Raw genomic sequence first — 23,982 nt, forward strand, 5'->3', positions numbered from 1 at the left:
AAATAAAATGATTATAAAATATTTCATTTTCCCATCTTTAAACTAACAACATATCAATTATTAAAGAATCATTCATTATCATTTATCGATAAGTTAACGCTCGATGTTATTTACCCATCCTTGCTTTCCATAGACAATCTAGCGTTACGAAATGTCAAATTGCCGTAATCGTAGTTAAGCTGTGCAAATTAATCTCGTTGTGATTTTGTTTTTCAGAAAATAAATGTGAATAAATCGTAAATTCGGTGTAGTTTTTGGTGTAATTCGTACTGTACGCGTATAATAAAGGATTTAGACACTTTGTTCTGTAGAAATTACGTATAACGTAAGTGAAATATGTGATTTTAGTGACAAGACGGGTTTGTTTTGGTGATAAGACTTCTAAGAAAATTTTCGGTATAGACAAAATATGACAGTTGCTTTGAAGTTTGAAGTTTGACTAAAACTTCTACTTTTCTTGGCCTATTTCGGACTACTTTAGCATTTTAGTCGAGTTGCATACTAAGCTACTTGCTACCGCCCAAAAATCTTTCGTACTCGACTATAATACTAATGAAGTCCGAGCTAGGCTAGAGTAGAGGTCAGTCTTTGTAAAGTGTCAGTGATTTTAAGATTATAAATTCTGTGCCTATCAGTGTCACGAATGAGAACGACGTTTTCGGTACTGAGTGCAAAAAGTACATTGATTATGGTCCAGTTCAGACTAGTTTAGTAATTTAGTCGAGTACGAACAATTTTTGGATTTACCGCCCAAAAATCGTTCGTACTCGACTAAAGTAGGCCTAAAGGGGTGTCCGCGTTTTAGATACTTAATCTAATGTTCGCCTCATAGTAGCTCTAAGTCCACCTATCCTTGTCCTTGACCGTCCGTGGTTTCAGTTTCGGCTAGGTAGGCCTTTTGCAGGGACTTTAAAACATCGGGATCCTGAGCCGTCTGCTTCCAGCGAATACCTGTGACTTGCTTGATGACCTCCGTCCACTCGAGTAGCTCACAGAAAACGCAGTGTTGGTCGACCGTGGGGGGTCGACCAACACTGCGTTTTCTATTGCGGGGTTGCCATTCCACCACCTCACCAAGTTTCCCGAATGCAGCCCAACCGACCTGGATTCGCCGGTTGACCTCTTTCTCGAAATTGGACCTACATAGCTGGACCATTTGTCCTAGGTATATGTATTCGTCTACAATTTCGAGTGCAACGTTTTCAACTATAACTGGGTGGAGCTATATGTGACCATTATACATTATTATTGTTTTGGATATGATCATTTTTAGGCCCACATGTTGAGAAACTCTGCTTAGGTCATTGGCATAGGATGATACTAAGGAATACGCAATTGTATAATTGTCGATTCATTCGATTGTTTTTTAATCACCCATCGCTAGTCTAATAATAACAGAATGACATCATGTCTCATTAGCTATCTTAATGTGACAGAACTGTCATTATTTTTAAGAATAGAAGAATTGAATTTCTTCTTGTTGAATTGTAAATTACTTTTATATTATATGATTTATTATTTGTGCAAGTATTGATATTATAATATCCTTCTCATGTATCATTGTAGTTTTATATCGATTTTAATCGAATCAGAAACATGATTCTTTATAAGCTGGACAACAATATTATTTTTAAGCTGGTCACATTATTTTTACGTTTGACGTTTCTAATTGTCATTTTAGTCTCTGCAATAAAAAAATAGACTTTATATAAGTGCTAGAACACAGAGCCTTAAATTTAATTAAAAAGGAATGATACTTTGACAGTTTTTAGAAATTGACATTGACGTAACAAATGACAATGGAAAATGGAAATTGGAAACACAAACGTCAAATTGGAAATAGTACTTGACATTTGACAAATCTGCGATGATTTCGTGGCTATTGGAAACAAGTCAATAATTTTTTTAATGAACCTTGCAATATATGAAATAATTATAAAACTTTGCGTGGTCTGGAGTAAGGTAAGTGATTCAAATACATTCCATAAACACAGTACCCGAAACAGGTGGCTGGAGACTTTGTATTATGTTGAGCGATATTTTTGTTTTCCTATCTAATATATTGGCATTCTACCGGCTATAATTAAATGATAGAACAACCAATTAGTGTAATATGATTTTATTTAGTGCTACTAGACAGAAAGCGCAAGTTTCTTGAGGTATAAACATCGTCACTTACGATGCCTATTGTCCTACCTAGAAGTAACTATAACACAGGTTTTATCTCTTAGCTACGCATCTAACGCTCTCCCTGACGCCTTGGTCTACCTTACAAATTAGTCACAATATTAATTAACACTGAAATGTTAGGACTTTTAACAAAGCAAATGTTTATATACAAATAAAAATCTGTAACATGCTTAGATGCCTATGTCTCGTATACTACAGCCCTACTTCATGTGTACTGTTGTACCAACAAACAAGGGTATAAATCGCTAGTAATTTCACACCTAAAGTGTTTTTCAGATAGCATGGGTATGGTGACAGTTGTCTGTATGACGTTCATAATACATACTTTTATTGTGAATCGCTGCAAACTTTCTAGAGTGAAATTGTCACCTGCACCATCATGAAACAAAGTTAATAATTAATTTAATTAACTTGTTCTTAAATTAATCAAAATAAATTAGATTAATAAGATAAGAACAATGAGATATAGTTAATGTATTACATTAACTAATTAATTAATGTATACATTTTATGAACAAACAATACATAATTTAAAATAAATAATTTATGAAATGATGTGCATTTTCTACTTTCATTTTTACCTTCTGACCATACAGATGTTATTCTGATAGACTTTACCAGTGTCTATGCAATGCACATTTTATACAGTCGCAGACTAATGAAAACTGTAGAATTAGCTTCTATCAGTTTTAGTTTTGAACAAACACACCTTATAGTGTAAAAAATACAACACACTAACAAACTCCTTTCATAATTGGAAATTAGGATTGATAATTGAAGCAAACAACTTTATTTCTCAAAAAAATTTTTTTTATTGACACAGATTTCTTATGAAAAAGTCCCATTTGACTGGTGACCTTTTGTTTTTCGAAAAAATCAAATTAATATTGAAAAAAAATTACTAATAGAGCTCATATTATAAACTTTTGTCAGTACTTAACTTGTTTAGTGCTAGGTCATAGTGCTATTGTACTAACTAAAGTTTACTCTATGTTACCTTTATTAAAGACCATTTTCTTATAATACAAATACATTAGCATATTTCTTCATATATGAGGATATGCAGATCCCACCCGCGCTTTAGCTTTTATGTTCTGTGAGAACTGTCACTTGTTACGCGACTGTCAAACAAAGGCTAAACATTTAAATGTCTGTCCTGAAATAAATTAAAAAAAAGTATCAACATATTTTTTCTTTACAGTAACATAATGAAACATTATTATTATCACAATCGTTTTAACTCTAATATTATTGTAGATATCAAATATTTTTTATCAGTAACAAAATCAGGTTTTTTTATCACTTATCAAAAATCTTTTTTATGTTCACCTTATTCTCTTGTACTTCTCACACAAGTATTTAATACTCAGTCTATATATATCAAAATTACATAAATGGAAAAGATTGACATATTTTTCCGACCCCACTTAAGTGGGATAAGGGTAAGGAGATGATGATAATGATATATCAAAATGAATCCATATATCCCTTGGTCATGCCATCACGCGTGAATGGCTGGATCAATTTCAATATTTTTTTTGATGTGTTTGTTATTGTCAGGAGAAGGTTCTTATTACTTATAGCCGGACAATCTCCTTAATTATGTTATGTATGTATGTAATATGTATTAAGCACAGTAAGCTGCATCATTATTAAGTATACAGCATCTATTCTAAGTATGCTGCACCTGTAGTCAATAGTAATGTGCAAGCTCCTTGTATAAATAGCTACGACTAAACAAATTAGTCTTTGTTATAATCTTTCATCATCATTATCAGCCTATTGAACAACTTCAGAACTAGTGCTCCCTTTCGTATAGGAGAGGGGGATATGGAGATTACACCTACCTTGCTGCTCTCTGATGAGCTGTTTCAATCATTAGGTGTTTGTGCATGCAATTTAGAATTAAATTAAACTCAATTTACATTACATAATTTCAATTCAAGTACTGATACTTGGCAGTAACTAAGCATAATGTATATAGCCCCAAACATGAAGTTTGCTCTGTGTGTGTCTCAGACTAATTACCTATGGACTAGTATCATACCCAAAATCACAAATAAAATTGTTAGTCATTTTTAACCGAGTTCAAAAAAGGATTAGGTTCTCAATTCGAGGCGTATGTTATTTTTATGTTTATTACCACATAACTTCGTCATTTCTTAACCAATTTTAAAAATTCCTTTAATGTTTGAAAGATTATACTTCCAGATTGGTCCCATTTATTCCTATGAAAATTAAATGCTAGGACACACTAAAAACAAAATCTTTTTAACAAAAAAATTTAACCGACTTCATAATAACAAAAATAAACTAAAAAGCGAAAAATAACATCGTATGTGGTACCTTCTGATCACTTTGAAGGCGGTGCCAAGCCAGTGACTTTGAAGTCGGTTAAATTTTTTTATAAGTAAAATATACTTTGACAGAAAACTAATGTCTCGTGATCCTTATGTAATCAGTGTGAGGTGTGTGTACTTCAGGTACCTTTGATGATGATTTTATTTTTCTCAGAATGGGTATAGCAGTGACCAAATACTCGGACATATCAAACAATGAGCTGCTGGCAAAATTCTGTTCCAATGACGTCATTTGCCCCAATGATCCCTTCTGGAATCAACTGCTGGCATTCAATATACAAATTCCCAATGATGCGTAAGTTTTTAGCTCCTACTTTAGTATATATATACTCCAGACTCCTACTTCACACTAATATTATAAAGGTGAAAGTTTGTGTGTAAGTGTGAAAGTGTGAAAGCGTGTAAGTGTGTAAGTATGTTTGTTCCTCTTTACGCTGCGGCTACTGAAGCGATTTGGCTGAAATTTGGAATGAAAATAGGTCTTACTTTGGATTAACACATATGCTACTTTTCATCCCAGAAAAATCCATGGTTCCCGCGGGATTTGTGAATAACTGAATTCCACGCGGACGAAGTCGCGGGCGTCCGCTAGTATATTTATAATTGAGATAGAACAAGCAGACGGACCACCAGTGGTGTGCACTTCTTAGATGCACTAACTTCCCTGAAGACTCATTATAAATATAATAGACGTATAATGCCATATATTCCATGAAAAAAAAATGTATAATGAGCTGACCCGGCAAAGATTGTTTATAAATTACAAGCGAACGCCCGTGACTTCGTCCGCCTTTAGACCTCCTTAATCCGGCCTTGTCGCAAAATCCGTTCTTAGCGGACCTCTGCTATCTATAAACTACCTCCCTGCCAAATTTTAGCTTTGTATGTCAAGCGGTATTTGAGGTTTCGTGATGAATGACTTTCCGCATTTATATATTAAAATTCATATAGGTGTATGAGAAATAGATGTTGGCCGAATCTCAAACACTCCACCATGCACTCAATGTTTTATAAAAATCGGTTTAGCCATTTCGTAGGAGTTTGGTAACAAACACCGCCACACGAGAATTTTATAGCTATCGATATTGAATTCGAATAGCTAAAAAACGCCAGTACTCGTGTGCCCTTATAGTATAGAAGCTGATGTATTTTTTCAGTGATGAACAGCTGATATTCGACACATGTTCGGATGCGTTACTACAGAAGTTTCTGCAGAACAACCAGCAGACAGGGAACCTGGGCTCCCTTGTCCAAGTGTTCATCACACGAGCCACAGAGTTGCTTGCTGCGCCTAACTCTGACAAGTAAGTCAATAAAGAGAGTGAATTTCTTAACATTCATCAGCTTAGACCAAATACGTATGGACTTGTATCGCACCCAAATTCAACAGAATAATTGTCTGTCATTTTTTGAGGGGGGCGAGGTAAACTCACTATTGATAACTCACTCAGTACCAATAAATATATTTTGTATCCTTAAACTACACTAACTAACTCTAACAAACACATCGCTTATACTATCCACAGAATATTCGATTAGATACTTGATTGATGTTTTGCTGTTCCAGCTGAAGAACCGATTCTTTGTAGACATTGTTTTTATTACAATTTTGATATAATTAACTTAGAAATACTTACAAATTAAACATAACTTCATCTTTTAGTAAACTAGAAGTTGTTGGCCGCTTTTTATGCCATTTAACTACGCAAACCGGCATCGACGAAAACGATTGACAACAATAAAACATCGATTCTACAGAAACAAGTTTTTATAGACGCGTTAGATCGTTGATTCTTGATCCTTGAGAGAAGGGTAACATCTAGCAAGGCAGGTGCCTATATGATGCGTCCGAGAACGGCAGAGATAAAAGAGGGTAGATACCGAGACTTGTGTTTATTCCCTGCCCAGCCAAAAGCAAGATCCTGCTATGCGCTAGTAGATCATAGATTAAAAAGTTTCAGGCCAAGTACTTTACTTCTCTCAAAGCAGATCATAGAGATTTTGCTATCGCATATAAACTAACCACATTACCATTTATTACTTAGTTATATGTAAGGTCATAATGTATTTTTATTGAGAAAGAAATAGAATAGCGATTCTATGAAAGAGAGAGGAATATTGGTCGTCAGAATGTCATTCTCTCTGTCATATCTTGAAATCAATGTTGTGGTGCATATAGGGAAGGATTTTTTTTAATTTTCAATTCTTACCTGTGGTTTCAGCGTTATGCTAGCATGGCAGTGCTACAATGCCTTGTATGTCATTCGAGCTGTCACCAAGTATTTAGTGGAAATGGTCCCTGAATATGAGCTCTGCATACATTTAGATGTCCAAGCCAGGACCATGAACGTGAGTAAAATATTTTATGTATATTTTTTTAAAAGAGGGCAGCTAAAGAAAATTCAAAATTTATTAATAAATGACGAAATTATCAGGTAACAGACAAAAGAAAAGCCATAATCAACAAATTGAAAATATTCTTCGTTAAAACAAACCGGCCAAATGCGTGTCTCTTTAAACCCTTTTTTATGCACGCAGGCAGCGTGACGGTGTCCACGCTGCCTAACAAACAACTGAGCCCAAGTCATCAAATACCTTCCCAAGTCATCAAATACCTTTTTATACTATACCACAATATCATAAATCATGATATCACCCGTAATTGAGGAACTCGTAACATACTGTTATTTCAGTCCCCCGCCCCTCAAGATGTGTCTCCGCCGTCTTCGCCGATCCAAGAAGTCAGTGTGACGGACAACCAAGTGTCTTCCAAGCCGATGTCAGGGGAGAGTCGCGTGGAGATGCTAGTGGATGCTCTTATCGGGCTCATCATTGATGTACCCATCACGTAAGATCATATTATAATATTTTTATTTAAAATTAATAGTTAATTTTTCAGAGGTTCACTTTATCTGCGCATAGCAGACGTCCTGTGGTTTTACCTGCGTAGTACCCGTTTCAATGTTAATACGAATAAAAAAAAAATCGATTAATGTGGCCTAAGATACTCGCAAATTTCTTTGCTTTTTATTGGTACAGGAATTTTCAAAATCGGTTCAGTAGGTTCAGAGATTATACCATATAAATCCTCACGAAATAACAAACTCAGCATGAAAATACCACGAAAATCATCGCATTTTCTTTGATCAAACGTAATGTCCATCCATCCATCCAGTCACATCCATGGTATAATATGGTGCAATCCAAATCGGTTCAGTAGCTCCGGCATATAAATACACTAGCTGACGCCGCGCGGTTTTACCTGCGTGGTTCCCGTTCCCGTAGGAATATGGGGATAATATATAGCTTAAAGCCTTCCTCGATATATGTGCTATCTAACACAGAAAGAATTTTTCAAATCGGACCAGTAGTTCCTGAGATTAGCGCGTTCAATCAAACAAACAAACAAACTCTTCAGCTTTATTATATTAGTATAGCTAATAATAACACAACTTCAAACAGAATGAAACTTTAACACAAAGAGCATTAGGTACATTTTACTCTACCGTAGACTATTATAAATCACTAGCGGATCCGGTCAAGCTTCGTTTTGCCTTCATTCAACTTGATAACTTCATCCCATTGGCTAGTACAGTTACGCAACCAATATGCTATCGGCTACAAACAGAAACTTTAGCCGTTTAGCTCATAATAAGATATTAGAATTTTTTTTTTTCAGAGACAACACATACTATTTACACTTGGAGTGTATAAACACGCTGCTCGTGCTAATGTCTGTGTACATGTTTGCCGGTGTGCATGGACAGACAAGACTTGTGGAGACTTCGTTAATATTCAGGTACATACTATTTACACTTGGAGTGTATAAACACGCTGCTCGTGCTAATGTCTGTGTACATGTTTGCCGGTGTGCACGGACAGACAAGACTTGTGGAGACTTCGTTAATATTCAGGTACGATATTTTAGAGCTTTCCTACATTTTTTTCCTACCTTATTGGAATTCCCCTTTTTTCGGAAATTAAAAAGTCCACATTACACCATCCTGTGTTACACCAGTAGTGCTGAAATGCGACCAACGAGATAATATTGTAAAGGGAAATAAGATAAAGTAGAATTTCAACAATGTCGGTGCATCCGCAAATACTGCAATATTTTTCATTGAGTTGAGACGAAAGAGATGGGACTGGGCCAACTCCGCCGCCATTGGACGACATTTTGTCTATTTCTCTACACTTGGTCGAACGTAAACACTACAGTTGATCGGCGTAAGATATGCACTTTCCTGTTCCACTTCTCGAAAATAAGGGGTTCTTGAGGATGCAGAGTTCGATTGGAGATTGAGGCAAAAAATACCGAATAAAAAATACAATATCCCCCAAGGTACTGTTCCGAATAAAAAAAATACAGTATTGTAAGGTCCCTTAACCATACTGTAATGCAGTAAGTCACTGCTTCATCACTACACTATTATGACCAGCACCGGACGTCCGATCTCCTCCAACGTCAATGACAGACTGCCCACTTTCTCCCAATACCGGTGTATATATAGACAAACACTACAAATATCTATGGTACTGTTTCTTTGAAAAGTGTTTTTTTTTTATTTACAGAACACTATTCCAAGGCAGGTACGGAATGCACGCGCCTCTGTTAGTGAAGACGTTGCTGTCCAATCTGTCGAGCATGATGCCGGCGCCGCCACAGTTCGGGGCCCAAGGACCTGGCAGTATGCTGATCAATATTGCATGTAAGTTTTGATGAGAATTTCGTCGAACGTGTAACCAAAATACTCCACCAGTTACCCAGATTTCATTTATGTTTAATTTAATTTTTTCTTTTTTGATTACCTTTTAAAAAAATGGCTGGTAGGGCAAGGGCAGACAGACGAAACGCATAAATGCATAGAGGAAACACCTCGAGCAGGTCCCAGGACTTGTGACCTTGGGTGTAGGTTTAAATGATCCTTTCAGAATGCATAAGCACTCACTTTCCCTGTCTGACATGTGCTCCATGCCCACACTAAACAATTTATGATGAATAATTACAACACCAAATATTATTGCACAAAATCACTAACGCGACTGGCAGCGTGTCGGTGTCCACGATGCCTAACAAACACTTGGGCTCAAGTCCTCAAATACTGTCTTATTTATTATAATAATCGTAATCGTGGAACCTGTAACACGTGTATTAAATACTCTTTTAAGACGATAAAAGATACCCAACACAGACCTGAGTAAATATTGCACACAACTCCTTGTGTGAAGACTGACCGAAGATTCCTATTCTATGTCTATCATGTCTGATCCCAAAGACTCGATCAATATTCTACCCCAAAGTCCCATTATCTCAGTACCACAATATATCTAAATCTCACATGTATGGTATTCTAATATTTATATCCATTTCCTAAAAATAAGAAAAAAAAATATCCTTTATAAAAACTACCTTCATTTCCAGCCAGCCTCTGGAGCATGCTAACATTCAACGCGACCACTCGACAGACTATATACACCAACCCGCCCCTACACCGACACGAGTTACTCGAGAGACTAAAAAAGGAGCACCCTGTAGCCAACCAGTCGTGCTTACTGCTGCTCGCGCTGGCGAACCATTGCATCAGTGAGGACAACTTGTATAGGACGGCGCTACTGCACTGTGATGACACCTCTGGTAAGTTGTTAGTCTTTTACATCGATTGCGCTGCTCGGGACTGAAATAGGAGCATCCTGTAGCCAACCAGTCGCCAATCATTAAAACTATCGTTTAATTTCTTTATTTCTGTAGAAGAGAAAGTTTTTTGGATCTTATTTGCCGCCCTCTAAAATCTGCCGCCCTGGGCTCCAGCGTACTTAGCCTACTGGTAAATCCACCACTGCTTATATCAGTGACGATAATTCGTATAAGGCAACGCACTGTAATAACTCTCTTATTTGAACATTTTTTTTTTTCAGAAAATTCATCCACAACTCCCCACAGAGACACAAATGGCAGCGTCACACAAGTCACACCACCTCGAATAGACTTGGCAGCAGTAAGTTGAATGATTACTTTTTTAGACTAATGCTGATTTAAAAACCACGCGATTGGCCATCGCGATAGCCTACTTATGATTTTTATACGCAATCTAAATATATTGATATTGAGAACCCTATTAATACAGACGTAGAGTTCATAATCGCTCGCCTCTTCGAGATGTTTACAAGTCGAGATGTTTTGATCGCATATCTATTGTTATTGTTTTGGTTTGGCGAACTCCGTGGAATAAACAACACGCGTGTAGGCGGTCCCAGAATTATCTGGAAATCGTTCGGCGGTTATAAATATACGACAGACTCGACGCTCGGGGCAGTTAATTTCTAAACGGAGTGAAGTGAACATCAAGCGTCACCAGCGATACAAGTGAACTATAGTGAACTCGGCTGCGAATTTGGACTATGAATTGCCTACGTTTGGAAGTGTGTATTGATACTTGGATTAAGGATTGGAATAAAGTCTTATAAGAGTCACCAGGTTTTTAATTCCAAATCCTCGAACCCGAAAGTTCGTAACAATATAAAGGATAAATATATTTAAACATACAGACGTCACTACTTATTCCCAAAGGAGCTTATAGCTAAGCTAACAGCACTATATATGTAACTGAAATAGCAGATTTTTTCTTATAATGTATAAATATTAAAAAACTGTTTAAAAAGTATGTATGTATCCTGTATGTGGTCACGATAAACAACGAAAGACTTCGCTATAAATAAGATAATCAATATTATCGTCGGTCTCTCTAGTAGTAGCCCTCGTTGCCATGAGAACACAGAGATAAAACATAGCCTATGACATTCATAAATAACGTATACTTCTAGTGGCAAAAGAATTTTAAAAATCGGTTTAGTAAATTCAGAGATTACCCCCTACAACACAAAACTTTTTTATAATATTAGTATAGAAAAAGCAGTAGTTCACTTTTTAGAGTTTTCCAATTTGTTTTCTTTATTTATTGACATGAAAATGGATTTTGTGATATAATTACATAATTTATTTGCAGTTACACAAAGCGTTGTGCGCCACAGCGGGCTGCGAGCACTCGACTCTCCTGTTGTACCTCATGCTGCACTCCTGCAAAGCGTACAAGAGCCACGTCAGCAACGTCGCCAACGTAGAACATTTGGTACGTATCTTCTTCTTCTTTCTTTCCTCGGCCTTTTCCGCACTTGGCCACTAGGGGTTGGCCGTTGTTGTGGTACGTATGCACTCTGCCATCTTGTTCCTACTTCTCCCTTCTAATTATTATTTACGTCATCAACCCACATTCGGCTCACTGCTGAGCTCGAGTCTCCTTTCAGAATGAGAGGGGTTAGGCCAATAGTCCACCACGCTGGCCAAATGCGGATTGGCAGACTTCACACACGCAGACAATTAAGATAATTCTCTGTTGTTATGCAGGTTTCCTCACGATGTTTTCCTTCACCGATTGAGACACGTGATATTTAATTTCTTGAAATGCACACAACTGAAAAGTTGGAGGTGCATGCCCCGGACCGGATTCGAACCCACACCCTCCGGAATCGGAGGCAGAGATCATAGCATTGGTTCGAATCTGGACTAACCACTCATTCTGAGAGGAAACTCGTGCTCAGCAGTGAGCCGAATATGGGTTTATAATAATGGTGATGATGATGATTGTTTTTAATTGTTTATAATAATTTTAAGTCGCTACATAGTTATGTATATTGTACATTAGCTTTTGTGACCAACGACATGATTTCGTGAAGAGAAATAGACAAAATTCAACCACTGACGACGCAACCTGAAATACCGCTATCTCTTTCATTGGATAATCGGATCAGTAGTTCCAAAGCCTATTCAAAACGTACAAACAAACAATTAAATCTTTCCTCTATATAATTTTGGCTGGTAGGAGGCTTCGTCCGTAGCTAGTTACCACCCTACCGACAAAGACGTACCGCCAAGCGACTTAGCGTTCCGGTACGATGTCGTGTAGAAACCGAAAGGTGTGTGGATTTTCATCCTCGTCCTAACAAGTTAGCCCACTTCCATCTTAGACTGCATCATCACTTACCATCAGGTGAGATTGTAGTCAAGGGCTAACTTGTAAAGAATAAAAAAAAAAAAAAATATCTATACTAATATTATAAAGCTGGTGAGTTTGTTTGTTTAAACGCGCTAATCTCAGGAACTACTGGATCGATTTGAAAAATTATTTCTGTGATAAATAGCCCATTTACTATAAAGTCATTTGATGACATACTAAAAAGTCATTTGATCGGATTATGGTCCAGAGACTGATCTCCGATAGACCACGAAATAAGAGAGAGAAAAAACAAAAAAGATAGCCCATTTATCGAGGAAGGTTATAGGCTATATATTATCCACGTATTCCCACGGGACCGTGAACCACGCGGGTGAAACCGCGCGGTGCCAGCTAGTTAGCTTATATGACACGTTTGTTCCAGATAGTGCCGATCCTGCAAGTGCTGTACAACGCTCCGGACAGCAACTCGCACCACATCTACATGTCGCTCATTGTTCTGTTGATACTCACCGAGGACGATGTGCTTATCAAGAATGTGCATTTAATTGTGAGTATCATCATCATCGTATCAGCCGATGGACGTTTTACCAACAATAATCACGTGAATTAAAAAAAACGCAAACTTGTATTGCAAACTTACATTTTTAACTTTGTGTCTCTTTGTAGTTGTAACAGGTTTTATAGCAATTTACAAACCTCGATAACTTGTTTAAAATTGTGGTACATTTCAATTTCATACATTTTTTTTAAATCTGGTCATCTTAGTGAAAGTAAAATAATTATTGCACTCAAAGCTTCTTCTACAAAACAAAACTGATTCAAGAAAGAAAAATTTTAAAAATCCTAAAAAAAAAAACACTTTTTTTGGAAAATTAACTTGGTCACTAGGGATTTTTGTAAAACTATTCAAATTAGTATTAGATTAATTTTTTATTTTTTTACAAGTTAGCCCTTGACTACAATCTCACCTGATGGTAAGTGATGATGTAATCTAAGATGGAAGCACGCTAATTTGTTAGGAGGACAGCCTCCGTGCCGCAGTGGTATGCGTGGTGGATTTACAAGACGGAGGTCCTGGGTTCGATCCCTGGCTGGGCAGATTGAGATTTTCTTAATTTGTCCAGGTCTGGCTGGTGGGAGGCTTCGGCCGTGGCTAGTTACCACCCTACCGGCAAAGACGTACCGCCAAGCGATTTAGCGTTCCGGTACGATGTCGTGGAGAAACCAAAAAAGGGTGTGGATTTTCATCCTCCTCCTAACAAGTTAACCCGCTTCCATCTTAGACTGCATCATCACATACCATCAGGTGAGATTGTAGTCAAGGGCTAACTAGTAAAGAATAAAAAAAAAAGGAAGATGAGAATCCACACTCCTTTCGGTTTCTACACATCATCATACCGGAACAGGGTGGTAATTAGCCACGGCCGAAGCCTCCCACCAGCTAAATAATTAGGTGTTGTAGCTACCATTTGCGTTTTATCCATTAATGGGACACCCCTTATATCTTATTAACACCATTTTTATCTTCTGAAGGTTAAAAAATGTCTCCATTTCCTTATTTGCAGATGTTAAAAAACATCCCATGGTACACAGAGAGGTCGATATCAGAGATATCACTGGGCGGACTCATGGTGTTGGTGGTGGTGCGCGCGCTGCAATACAACATGGCGCGCGTTAGAGACAAATATCTCCATACTAATTGTTTGGCCGCCATTGCTAACATGAGTTGTGAGTATATCTAGATGCAATCGTAGACCATTAAAAATAATGGACCTGTTTCGCACCCAAATTCACCAACAAAAAAGTCTGTCGTTTTTTGAGGGGGACGTGGTAAACTCGCACATCGAAAACATTTAACACCATTAAGTATATTCTGTGTCCATACACTACACACAACTATATAATTGACTCGCAATACTCACACGCGTAATTTTTACACGGACTAACCAACACATCGCTTAGACTATATAGAACGTTCGATTACTTGATCGATTTTTTGCTGTTCCGTCAAAAGAATCGATTCTTTTTTAACCGACTTCCAAAAAGGAGGAGGTTCTACGTTCGGCTGTATGTATGTTTTTTTTTTTTTTTTTTTTTTTTTTTTTTTTTTTTTTTTTTTTTTTTTATGTATGTCCAGCGATAATTCCGTCAATTATGGACCGATTTTGAAAATTCTTTTTTTGTTTTGAAGGGTTTAGTTCCAGGGTGGTCCCATTTTTTTTTTATGTCAGGATCTGATGATGGCATCCTGGAGAAATTGAGGGGAACTTTCGAAAGTTGTAGAGACGGTTAGTGCGTTTGTTAGTGTTTCCATAAGGTATTTTAAACCACTACATATTTATGAAGGTTTGGAGTTGGTCTGATGATGGAGCCGAAATACAGACGATGGAACTCGTCAACGATTTACAGCAGTCACCTTTTGTTTGGGCTTGATTAATTTGTATTTCTGAGTACTTTCCACCTATATGGGTTGTGACTGTATTAAGGGTCTGGTGATGAAGACGATATACAGTGAAGAGAACTCCTCGACGGTTCACTGTAGCTACCTTGTGTTTGGACTTGATAAATATGTATTGATGAGAACTTTCCACCTAGATGGATTGTGACTGTATTAAGGGTCTGATGATGAAGACGAGGGACAGTGAAGAGAACTCCTCGACGGTTCACTGTAGCTACCTTGTGTTTGGACTTGATAAATATGTATTGATGAGAACTTTCCACCTAGATGGATTGTGACTGTATTAAGGGTCTGATGATGAAGACGAGGGACAGTGAAGAGAACTCCTCGACGGTTCACTGTAGCTACCTTGTGTTTGGACTTGATAAATATGTATTGATGAGAACTTTCCACCTAGATGGATTGTGACTGTATGGTTTGCTGATGAAGACGAGGGACAGTCAAGACAATTGATTATATTTATATTAAGTGAGGATAAAGGGGGAGTAAAATTTTGTATACGAGTTAAGCAGTATTTTCAAAATTGGGATTGTAGGACTTAGATACCTGTCATAAGAAAATAACGTTTTAGCTAATTGTTTGCGTTTTGTTCACACGCAGTAGGTATGCTAACACTAAAAATAAAAAAATAAAAATTTTAATAAAAAAATTCAACCGACTTCCAACTCAAAAATTAACTTAAACTAAAAAGCAAAAAATAACATCTTGCCTATGTGCTACCTTCTGATCAGTTTGAAGGCGGTGCCAATCCAGTGTCGTGTTTTAATTAAAGCTGTTTCTGAAAGAAGCACATAAATTGTGTAGTTTAAACGGGTTTAATTAAAACATTACTGGCTTGGCACCGCCTCCAAACTGATCAGAAGGTAGCACATAGGCAAGATGTTATTTTTTGCTTTTTAGTTTAAGTTAATTTTTGAGTTGAAAGTCGGTTGAATTTTTTTATTAAAATTTTTAGAAATAGTTTTTATTACAAGTTTGATAAAATTATGGTAGAAATACTTACAAATGAAACGTTACTCCATCTTTTACTGAACTACAAGTTGTTGGCCGTTTTTTATGTCATTCAACTACACAAACCGGCATTTTTAGGGAGCACTTTACACGACGAAAACGATTATAGCAACAGTTTGTATAAACGCGTTAGATCATTGATTCTTGATCTTTGACAGAGGGGTAACGGTTTACGAGGCAGGTCCTTTCTTTTTAATGGTCTAAGATATGCAATACACTCTGTGGTAGAGGACTGTTTAGTATGACGACATAGACAAGACAGGTGTGGTCGCATACATGAGTCCTCTCACGATCAGTATGTGGGTGAGAGAAATATCTTCTTATCAATAACTGGATAAAGAATGCTTCATACTAATTGATTGGCAGTTGTAGATAAGTAGCTCAATAGTAACGGTCGGACTCATCACCGAGGGGTGATGGTTCGATTCTCGCCCCGTTGGTCTATTCTCGTACACACTACTAATACAGTTGAAGGGGAATGTGAATATTGGTCATATTTAAAATATATATATATATGGCAAATATTTTTTTAAAAAAAGTTATCCAGTTAGTACACTCATTAGTTATCTATAGGCTTATCGCACAAGTCCTCGACCGCGCAGTACAGGCGAGCGGGGTATGACGTCACAGGGAGCGAGGCCTTAATTTTTTTTTCTAATTGCAGGTGAATTTAGAAATCTCCACCCTTACGTGGCGCAAAGGTTGATATCGTTGTTTGAGACGTTGACGAAAAGAAGATCCAGGCTCTTTATTGAAATTGAAGGTAAATTTGGTTTTTTTTTCTACAATTTATTTGTTTTAAATATCTGGGCGTATAAAAAAAAACTTCAGTATCTTATAACCGGCAGGCCAATTCAGTAACATTGACGTTTGTTAGTGGACAGACGTGGACTTCACGGAATATGAAAAATGTGGTTGTTATTGATTTTATTAGCTAACTTACGTCAATGTTAGTGAATTGACCTACTGACCCAGGATTCGAACTCAGGACCCCATGATCTGAAAGCGCTGTAGCTACCTGCCTACATACATGCCAAGCAAGCGACCGCGCGCTGCGCCGAGCCGCAGCATACTGAGGCCGCGCGTGAAATGCGCCGATATATACTCACACACCTTCGCTGGCTACATACGTGCATACCAATTCGTGCATACGTCTGCTCGCCGCGAAGAGAGGAATTGACTGAGGCTGGCAGCAAAGGCGCGAGATATTTATGTGCGTTCCACTTCCACCGCCGGAGCAACGGACGACATATCTACGTGAACTACAAGTTTGCACTGCTCCGCGCGAAGCGCCGGCGCCGCATATTTATACCACGCTGATTCAATAAAGATTTGTGTGATTGGACGTCCACACCATCTGCACTACTGTGCGTTACTAGTTTTGTAAGATTGATTGTGTAAATATAAGTAATACGTTTTTGATTCAATACATTCGATACAAACCAAGTCTTTCATTACATCTCTCCAACTGGCTAAAGCGCATAGGCTAACCACTGGAACATGTTGTATACTGATGAATAATATTGACAATACTGCCTTACTAAGTTAAATATAACCTAAACCCACCACTATGTAATATATTTCAGGTACCGATGATTTGAATGGTATACAATTACCGCATCAAGCTGAGGAAAAGGCAGAAGAAATTGTAAGTGTTATCACAAGTGTTAGTTAAGAACAACTTATTTGATATTTGACAGTAAATGTAACTTTAAATTATAAATATTTTGTTGAATTACGGGTAGTCGAGCTATGAGTTTCTCTGCGTGATCGAATCAGGAATGAGGAGATCCGCAGACGTACCAAAGTCACTGACATAGCTCAACCAGTCGCGAAGCTGAAGTGGCAATGGGCAGGCCACATAGTTCGAAGAGCCGATGGACGTTGGGGTCTCAAGGTGCTGGAATGGCGACCCTGCACCGGAAAGCGCAGTGTTGGTCGACCCCCCACTAGGTGGACCGAGGATATAAAGCGGGTTGCAGGGAGCCGCTGGATGCTGGCCGACCGTTTTGCTTGGAGGTCCATGCAAGAGGCCTATGTCCAGCTGTGGACGTCTATCGGCTGATAAGGATGGGTAATCACAAATGCCACGAGAACCATGGATTTTCCGTGATGAAAAATCCATGTGTTAATCCAGAGTAAAATCTATTTCCATTCCAGTATGCGGCTACTAAAGTAAAGGAGGAACAAACATAGGAGTACATACTTCTACCATCTACTAACTATCGCCTTGAAAATAAAAATAAATATTATTTTTTTATTTAGCTTGAATTTTTCATACAAATATAGGTTTAATATTAATGTGATAGTTAAAATATTAAAAAAAATAATCAGTGTTCGTAGGGCAAACGTATGTGTCATGACATTGGCATCACGATATCCATTGAACATAATAGTCAATCTATTTTTAAATATTACATTTTAAATTTAAATAAGGATTTGTAGGTCAAATGTGTCCAGTGTCATCATTTATATCATAATATCCGTTGATAATATGAAATTGAACATTTTGAATAACCCCTGAAGGTCATAAAATTATTGATACTCTCGATCAAGTCATCAATATTCTCTACTCAAATTTTGAGACCCCATTTGAGTATATTTGCAGACATGCGGTTATTCTTCCCCATTTTCACCCCCACAACTTTTAAACAGCTTAACCGATTTTCATCAAACATATCTAAGAACACTCACACATAAGTCACCTTTAGTACAAAAACACTAAATTAAATCGCTTTATCCGTTCGGAAGCTATGGCGTCACAGACAGACTGACAGATAGACAGACATGTCAAACATATAACACCCCAAGTTTTGTGTCGGGGGTTAAAAAGGTTAAAAAGGAGCATAATGTCATGTCAAACTTGTCATGACGTCACAATGTCCATTGAAGGAGAAAACATAATAGTCAAGAATCTTTTAAATACTAGCTGACGCCGCGCGGTTTCACCCGCGTGGTGCCCGTTCCCGTAGGAATACGGGGATAATATATAGCCTGTAGCCTTCCTCGATAAATGGGCTATCTAACACTAAAATAATTTTTCAAATCGGACCAGTAGTTCCTGAGATTAGCGCGTTCAGTCAAACAAACAAACTTCAGCTTTAGTATAGATTATTATTTTTAAGTATTAGATTAGGGATTAGGGTCTAATATGTCATGTCATTGACGTCACAAAATTATATTACAGTCATTATAGTCAACATTTTTAATTAGGGTTCGTTGGTCAAAGATGTCAAGTGTCATGTCATTGACATCACATGACTGTTGACAGATGGAACACATAGAAGTGCTGGACGAAGTGCTACGGATGCTGCTGGAGATCATCAACTCGTGCCTCACTCACCAGCTGGTGAACAACCTGAACCTGGTGTACGCACTGCTGCACAAGCGGCAGCTGTTCCAGCAGCACGCGCACCACCACATCGCGCAAAACATCGAAATGGTGAGTGGTCACCGGCGACTTTGGCGCAGTGTTTGAAGACCAGTAGGGTAGTTGACTCATATCAATATGAGCAATATTAATTCCGAATATTTGCCATATTTTTTATAATATGACCAATATTTCCATTCCCCTCCAACTAGTAGGGAAAGACTGTGTTAGGAGTGGGTACGACAATAGACCAACGGGGCGAGGATCGAACCACCACCCCTCGGTGACGTGTCCAACCGCATTTACCATTGAGCTATTGAGGCTCTAAATTAAAAATTATGTATTTAATAAATTTTTCCAAACGTCAAAGTCGCTGGCGTCCATTTTGTGACGTCACAACGTTACTAGATGTACTAAACGTCAAACTAGTCAATAACTAATAATTTGCATTTGCGCGAAAGAGTGACAAAAACATCTATACATACAAATTTTTGCGTTTGAACTAGTGGGTCAAACACTCCGTTTGGTTAAGGTTAAGTGTTAACGTGACATCATGATACAGTTAAATATAGACCATGGACGATAGCGTTTTTGACGTATCGAAAAATTTAATAAATACGTAATATTTTAAACTGAGTTTTCTATGAAATCCTTAACTTGTTTTAATTGTTTATATACGCAAAATTGATATTGTTCATCTTAAATTTCATATGAACTACCCTATTAAGAGGATTCTTAGGTTTGCAGGTTTCCTTTTATGATTTTCTTAAAAGAGCATCTGTTGAGTTTTTTGTCGTTTTCTTCTCAGCAGAACCTGCCTTCCGAACCGGTGGTAGAATCTTTACAAATAGTCAACTGACATATCAAAAGTGCTTGTAAACTGAACCTACTTGAAATAATTGAATTGTGAATTTCCTCACGATGTTTTTCCTTCGCCAATTGAGACACGTGATATTAAATTTATTAAAATACTGAAGCTTGTCATGTCGTTCACAGGTCATAGGGTACTTCTCGACGCGGCTGCAGAGGGTGCAGGAGGGTGCGGGGGGAGACCTCGGCGTCACAGAAGTACTGCAGTGTATAAAGAAAGGCGCCGAGCAGTGGTCCAGCGATAGACTTAAGGTAATGCGTGAAAGCCTTAATAGCTCAACGGTAACGGAGACTCATCACCAAAAGATTGTGGTTCGAACCTTGCTCGTTAAGCTATTGTCGTACCTGCTCCTACCACAGTCTTTTCTAACTAGTTAGAGGGGAATGAGAAAATTGGCCTTTTAAAAAATAAGTATGGCAAATAATTGAAACTAAATTAACCAAAATATTGTAAAAATCTCATGTTACTTTTCTTTATATATGCAACTTGTTACAAAAATATTGTTAAAATAGCGAAATCAGATCAGTTTCTCTTGGGTCAGAAAAAGCGAAAGCCCCGTAAAAATTTAACCCATTCCTTTTTGAATATTTTGTAAAAATGTTGGACATTTATTAATTTAAATAAATAAATAACCTTAAACAAAATCAAACAGTTTGGATGTAATTGATTTTATAAGTATCTATATGTCATGTTTTTGTTACAGTCCTATATTCAAACCAGTGATTTTAAATATAATTTATTCCAGAAATTCCCCGATCTCAAGTTCCGCTACGTGGAAGAGGAGAGACCAGAGGAGTTCTTCACTCCCTACGTGTGGGCACTGATCAGTGCGTGCGGCAACATCTACTGGGCGAGCGAGTGCGGCGCGCGGGCCGCTGGCGACCTGCTGGCGTGATCGCGGCAACATCTACTGGGCGAGCGAGTGCGGCGCGCGGGCCGCTGGCGACCTGCTGGCGTGATCGCGGCAACATCTACTGGGCGAGCGAGTGCGGCGCGCGGGCCGCTGGCGACCTGCTGGCGTGATCGCGGCAACATCTACTGGGCGAGCGAGTGCGGCGCGCGGGCCGCTGGCGACCTGCTGGCGTGATCGCGGCAACATCTACTGGGCGAGCGAGTGCGGCGCGCGGGCCGCTGGCGACCTGCTGGCGTGATCGCGGCAACATCTACTGGGCGAGCGAGTGCGGCGCGCGGGCCGCTGGCGATCTGCTGGCGTGATCGCGGCAACATCTACTGGGCGAGCGAGTGCGGCGCGCGGGCCGCTGGCGACTTGCTGGCGTGATCGCGGCAACATCTACTGGGCGAGCGAGTGCGGCGCGCGGGCCGCTGGCGACCTGCTGGCGTGATCGCGGCAACATCTACTGGGCGAGCGAGTGCGGCGCGCGGGCCGCTGGCGACCTGCTGGCGTGATCGCGGCAACATCTACTGGGCGAGCGAGTGCGGCGCGCGGGCCGCTGGCGACCTGCTGGCGTGATCGCGGCAACATCTACTGGGCGAGCGAGTGCGGCGCGCGGGTCGCTGGCGACCTGCTGGCGTGATCGCGGCAACATCTACTGGGCGAGCGAGTGCGGCGCGCGGGCCGCTGGCGACCTGCTGGCGTGATCGCGGCAACATCTACTGGGCGAGCGAGTGCGGCGCGCGGGCCGCTGGCGACCTGCTGGCGTGATCGCGACAACATCTACTGGGCGAGCGACAGAATACACAATATATACAATGAGTCGCCTCGTTCCTTACCAAAATTGGCTATTTGACAGTAATTGTCATCATCATCAGTAGTATTTTTGACTATCTGACGTTCAGGATCTCGTTATTAGAGGCGGGATTTATTGGACTTTATACTCGAAATGGCTGGAACCCAGGGCCGTGAAGTCGTATAACGCCTAAAGAATCATGACATACATTACGGCTAATGAAAATGTTAACAATCAGTTCTATTTTCTCTCTTTGCTATTTTCTATATTATTCTAATCTTACGACCAAATTAAAATACATCATATTATAATATATTATATTATTTAATTGATATTATATTTCTTTGGTAGAGGGGGCTTAAATGAAGTATCAGGTAGGGTTTATTTATGTCACCGTGACACTAAACACAATAAATCCGGATACATTAATGTAACATGTACAATTCTGTAACACCGATTTATAACTTGATTATCGCTCTCTATCTAACACAATACTATAAATAGAGAGGGACAGAATCGAATTTGATACTCACACTGTGGATTTATAAAAATATTGTTATAGAATCTTACATGAATGGTGATATAAATATATGACTTGATGACTTAATATTTCAAATTGTTATTATTTTTCTGTCACTTGACATGCAGATTCACAAAAAAAAATAACGGGGTATTTAATGTTTATCACAATGTCACATTGTCAATTTAAGCTAAGTGTTTAGATTTATTGTGAAATATGTATGGTAACTTGAAAAAAATATAGTTTTATACCTTGACTTCTTTTAATTACGAATTTAAAATACTGTTTATCTAATTAACAATCGTTTTCAATACATCTGTGGGATACTTGCTAAGCAACGTTATTATTAATTTGAGTGTCTGGCCGAGTGGCGCATTGGTTAGTGCCTCTGCAATGCTGTAGGTTCGATTTCCATAACTGGAAACTGTGTGATGAGCGTGAATGTTTTCCAATGTTAGAACCCTTAACGTATAATATGACGTATTTTTCAAAAGGAAAAAAATATCCTATTCAATATTTTCGTGTTCTGTAAATTTCAAAGTTAATAAAAACGTTGCTAAGAAACTTACCAATAGATCACATCTATAATGAAAACATCACTTAGATTATTTATAAATTTATTTCATTGTAATAATTATCATACAAATTCCATTGTATTAAGCTGATCGTCCAATAGTCGTGTGACACAAATACATTTGCGTTAAAATGCCGACAAATAGACATGTATCGAAAATGTATGATGTTACATCTTTGGGTTCAATAGAGTTTTATTTGTTTCTACTTTAATCTATGTTTAAAAAGTTGCACTTTAAAAGTACATAAATCTGTTTCGTGTACGATTATGTATTTAAACAAAATCTGCAACACAAAATCGCTATACGCTTATTACGCTAATATATTTGATAACAATAATGTTGTCCTTTCCTTTCGTTCCTAACTTAGCCATAATCCTATGCTTTAATTATAAAACTTGATACAATACCGCGGGATTCAACCTAGTCTCTCGTGTGTCAGTTTACTTGAAACTTAAAATAAGTGTGTCAGTTACACAGTGCATACCAAATGAAAAAATGAAATTTCATTATTTGTAGATATATTTCGATACATGGGTTATAGATTTTTGTACAGTCGAACAGTCATACAGTAGTAGTAGTTGACAGCAAATACATTTGTGTCACACGGCTAGTGGATGACTACCCTTAGGTAAGTAGTATACAAATTGCAATATAGGAAATAAAAAATAATATTATTTAAATATAATCTGAGTTTTAATAAACGTTTTCCTTACTTAACTACATCACCCTTGTTATTTTTAATAGTTCACAGAACTAGAATGGCCAATAATCTATATTATGTAAAACAAAGACAGATTTGTTACAACACTTAAAACTCGAAATCTGCTGGACCAATTTTCATTTCAGAGCTGGGAATCGAACCCTTGGTTGACATTCAAAGCTCCACCCTCTTGGAGGTAGACAAATATAGAGTAGGTACCTTGATGA

General features: G+C 38.2%; 1 protein-coding gene across 1 annotated transcript; it reads left to right on the plus strand.

Annotated features, from left to right (window-relative positions):
* Window positions 1-1,802: 1,802 nt before the first annotated feature.
* LOC112045949 (dymeclin) lies at window positions 1,803-23,740 on the plus strand. Its single transcript, XM_052886898.1, has 17 exons — window positions 1,803-1,962; window positions 4,705-4,845; window positions 5,708-5,854; window positions 6,773-6,899; window positions 7,244-7,398; window positions 8,230-8,349; window positions 9,123-9,259; window positions 9,973-10,185; window positions 10,467-10,546; window positions 11,555-11,677; window positions 12,984-13,109; window positions 14,128-14,290; window positions 16,696-16,794; window positions 17,618-17,679; window positions 19,303-19,473; window positions 20,398-20,523; window positions 21,018-23,740. The coding sequence occupies exons 2-17, from the start codon at window positions 4,706-4,708 to the stop codon at window positions 21,165-21,167; spliced, it is 2,139 nt and encodes a 712-aa protein (XP_052742858.1). The 5' UTR covers window positions 1,803-1,962; window position 4,705; the 3' UTR covers window positions 21,168-23,740.
* The last annotated feature ends 242 nt before the right edge of the window (window positions 23,741-23,982 follow it).

This window comes from Bicyclus anynana, chromosome 18 (assembly GCF_947172395.1).
Source record: "Bicyclus anynana chromosome 18, ilBicAnyn1.1, whole genome shotgun sequence".
NCBI lineage: Eukaryota > Metazoa > Arthropoda > Insecta > Lepidoptera > Nymphalidae > Bicyclus > Bicyclus anynana.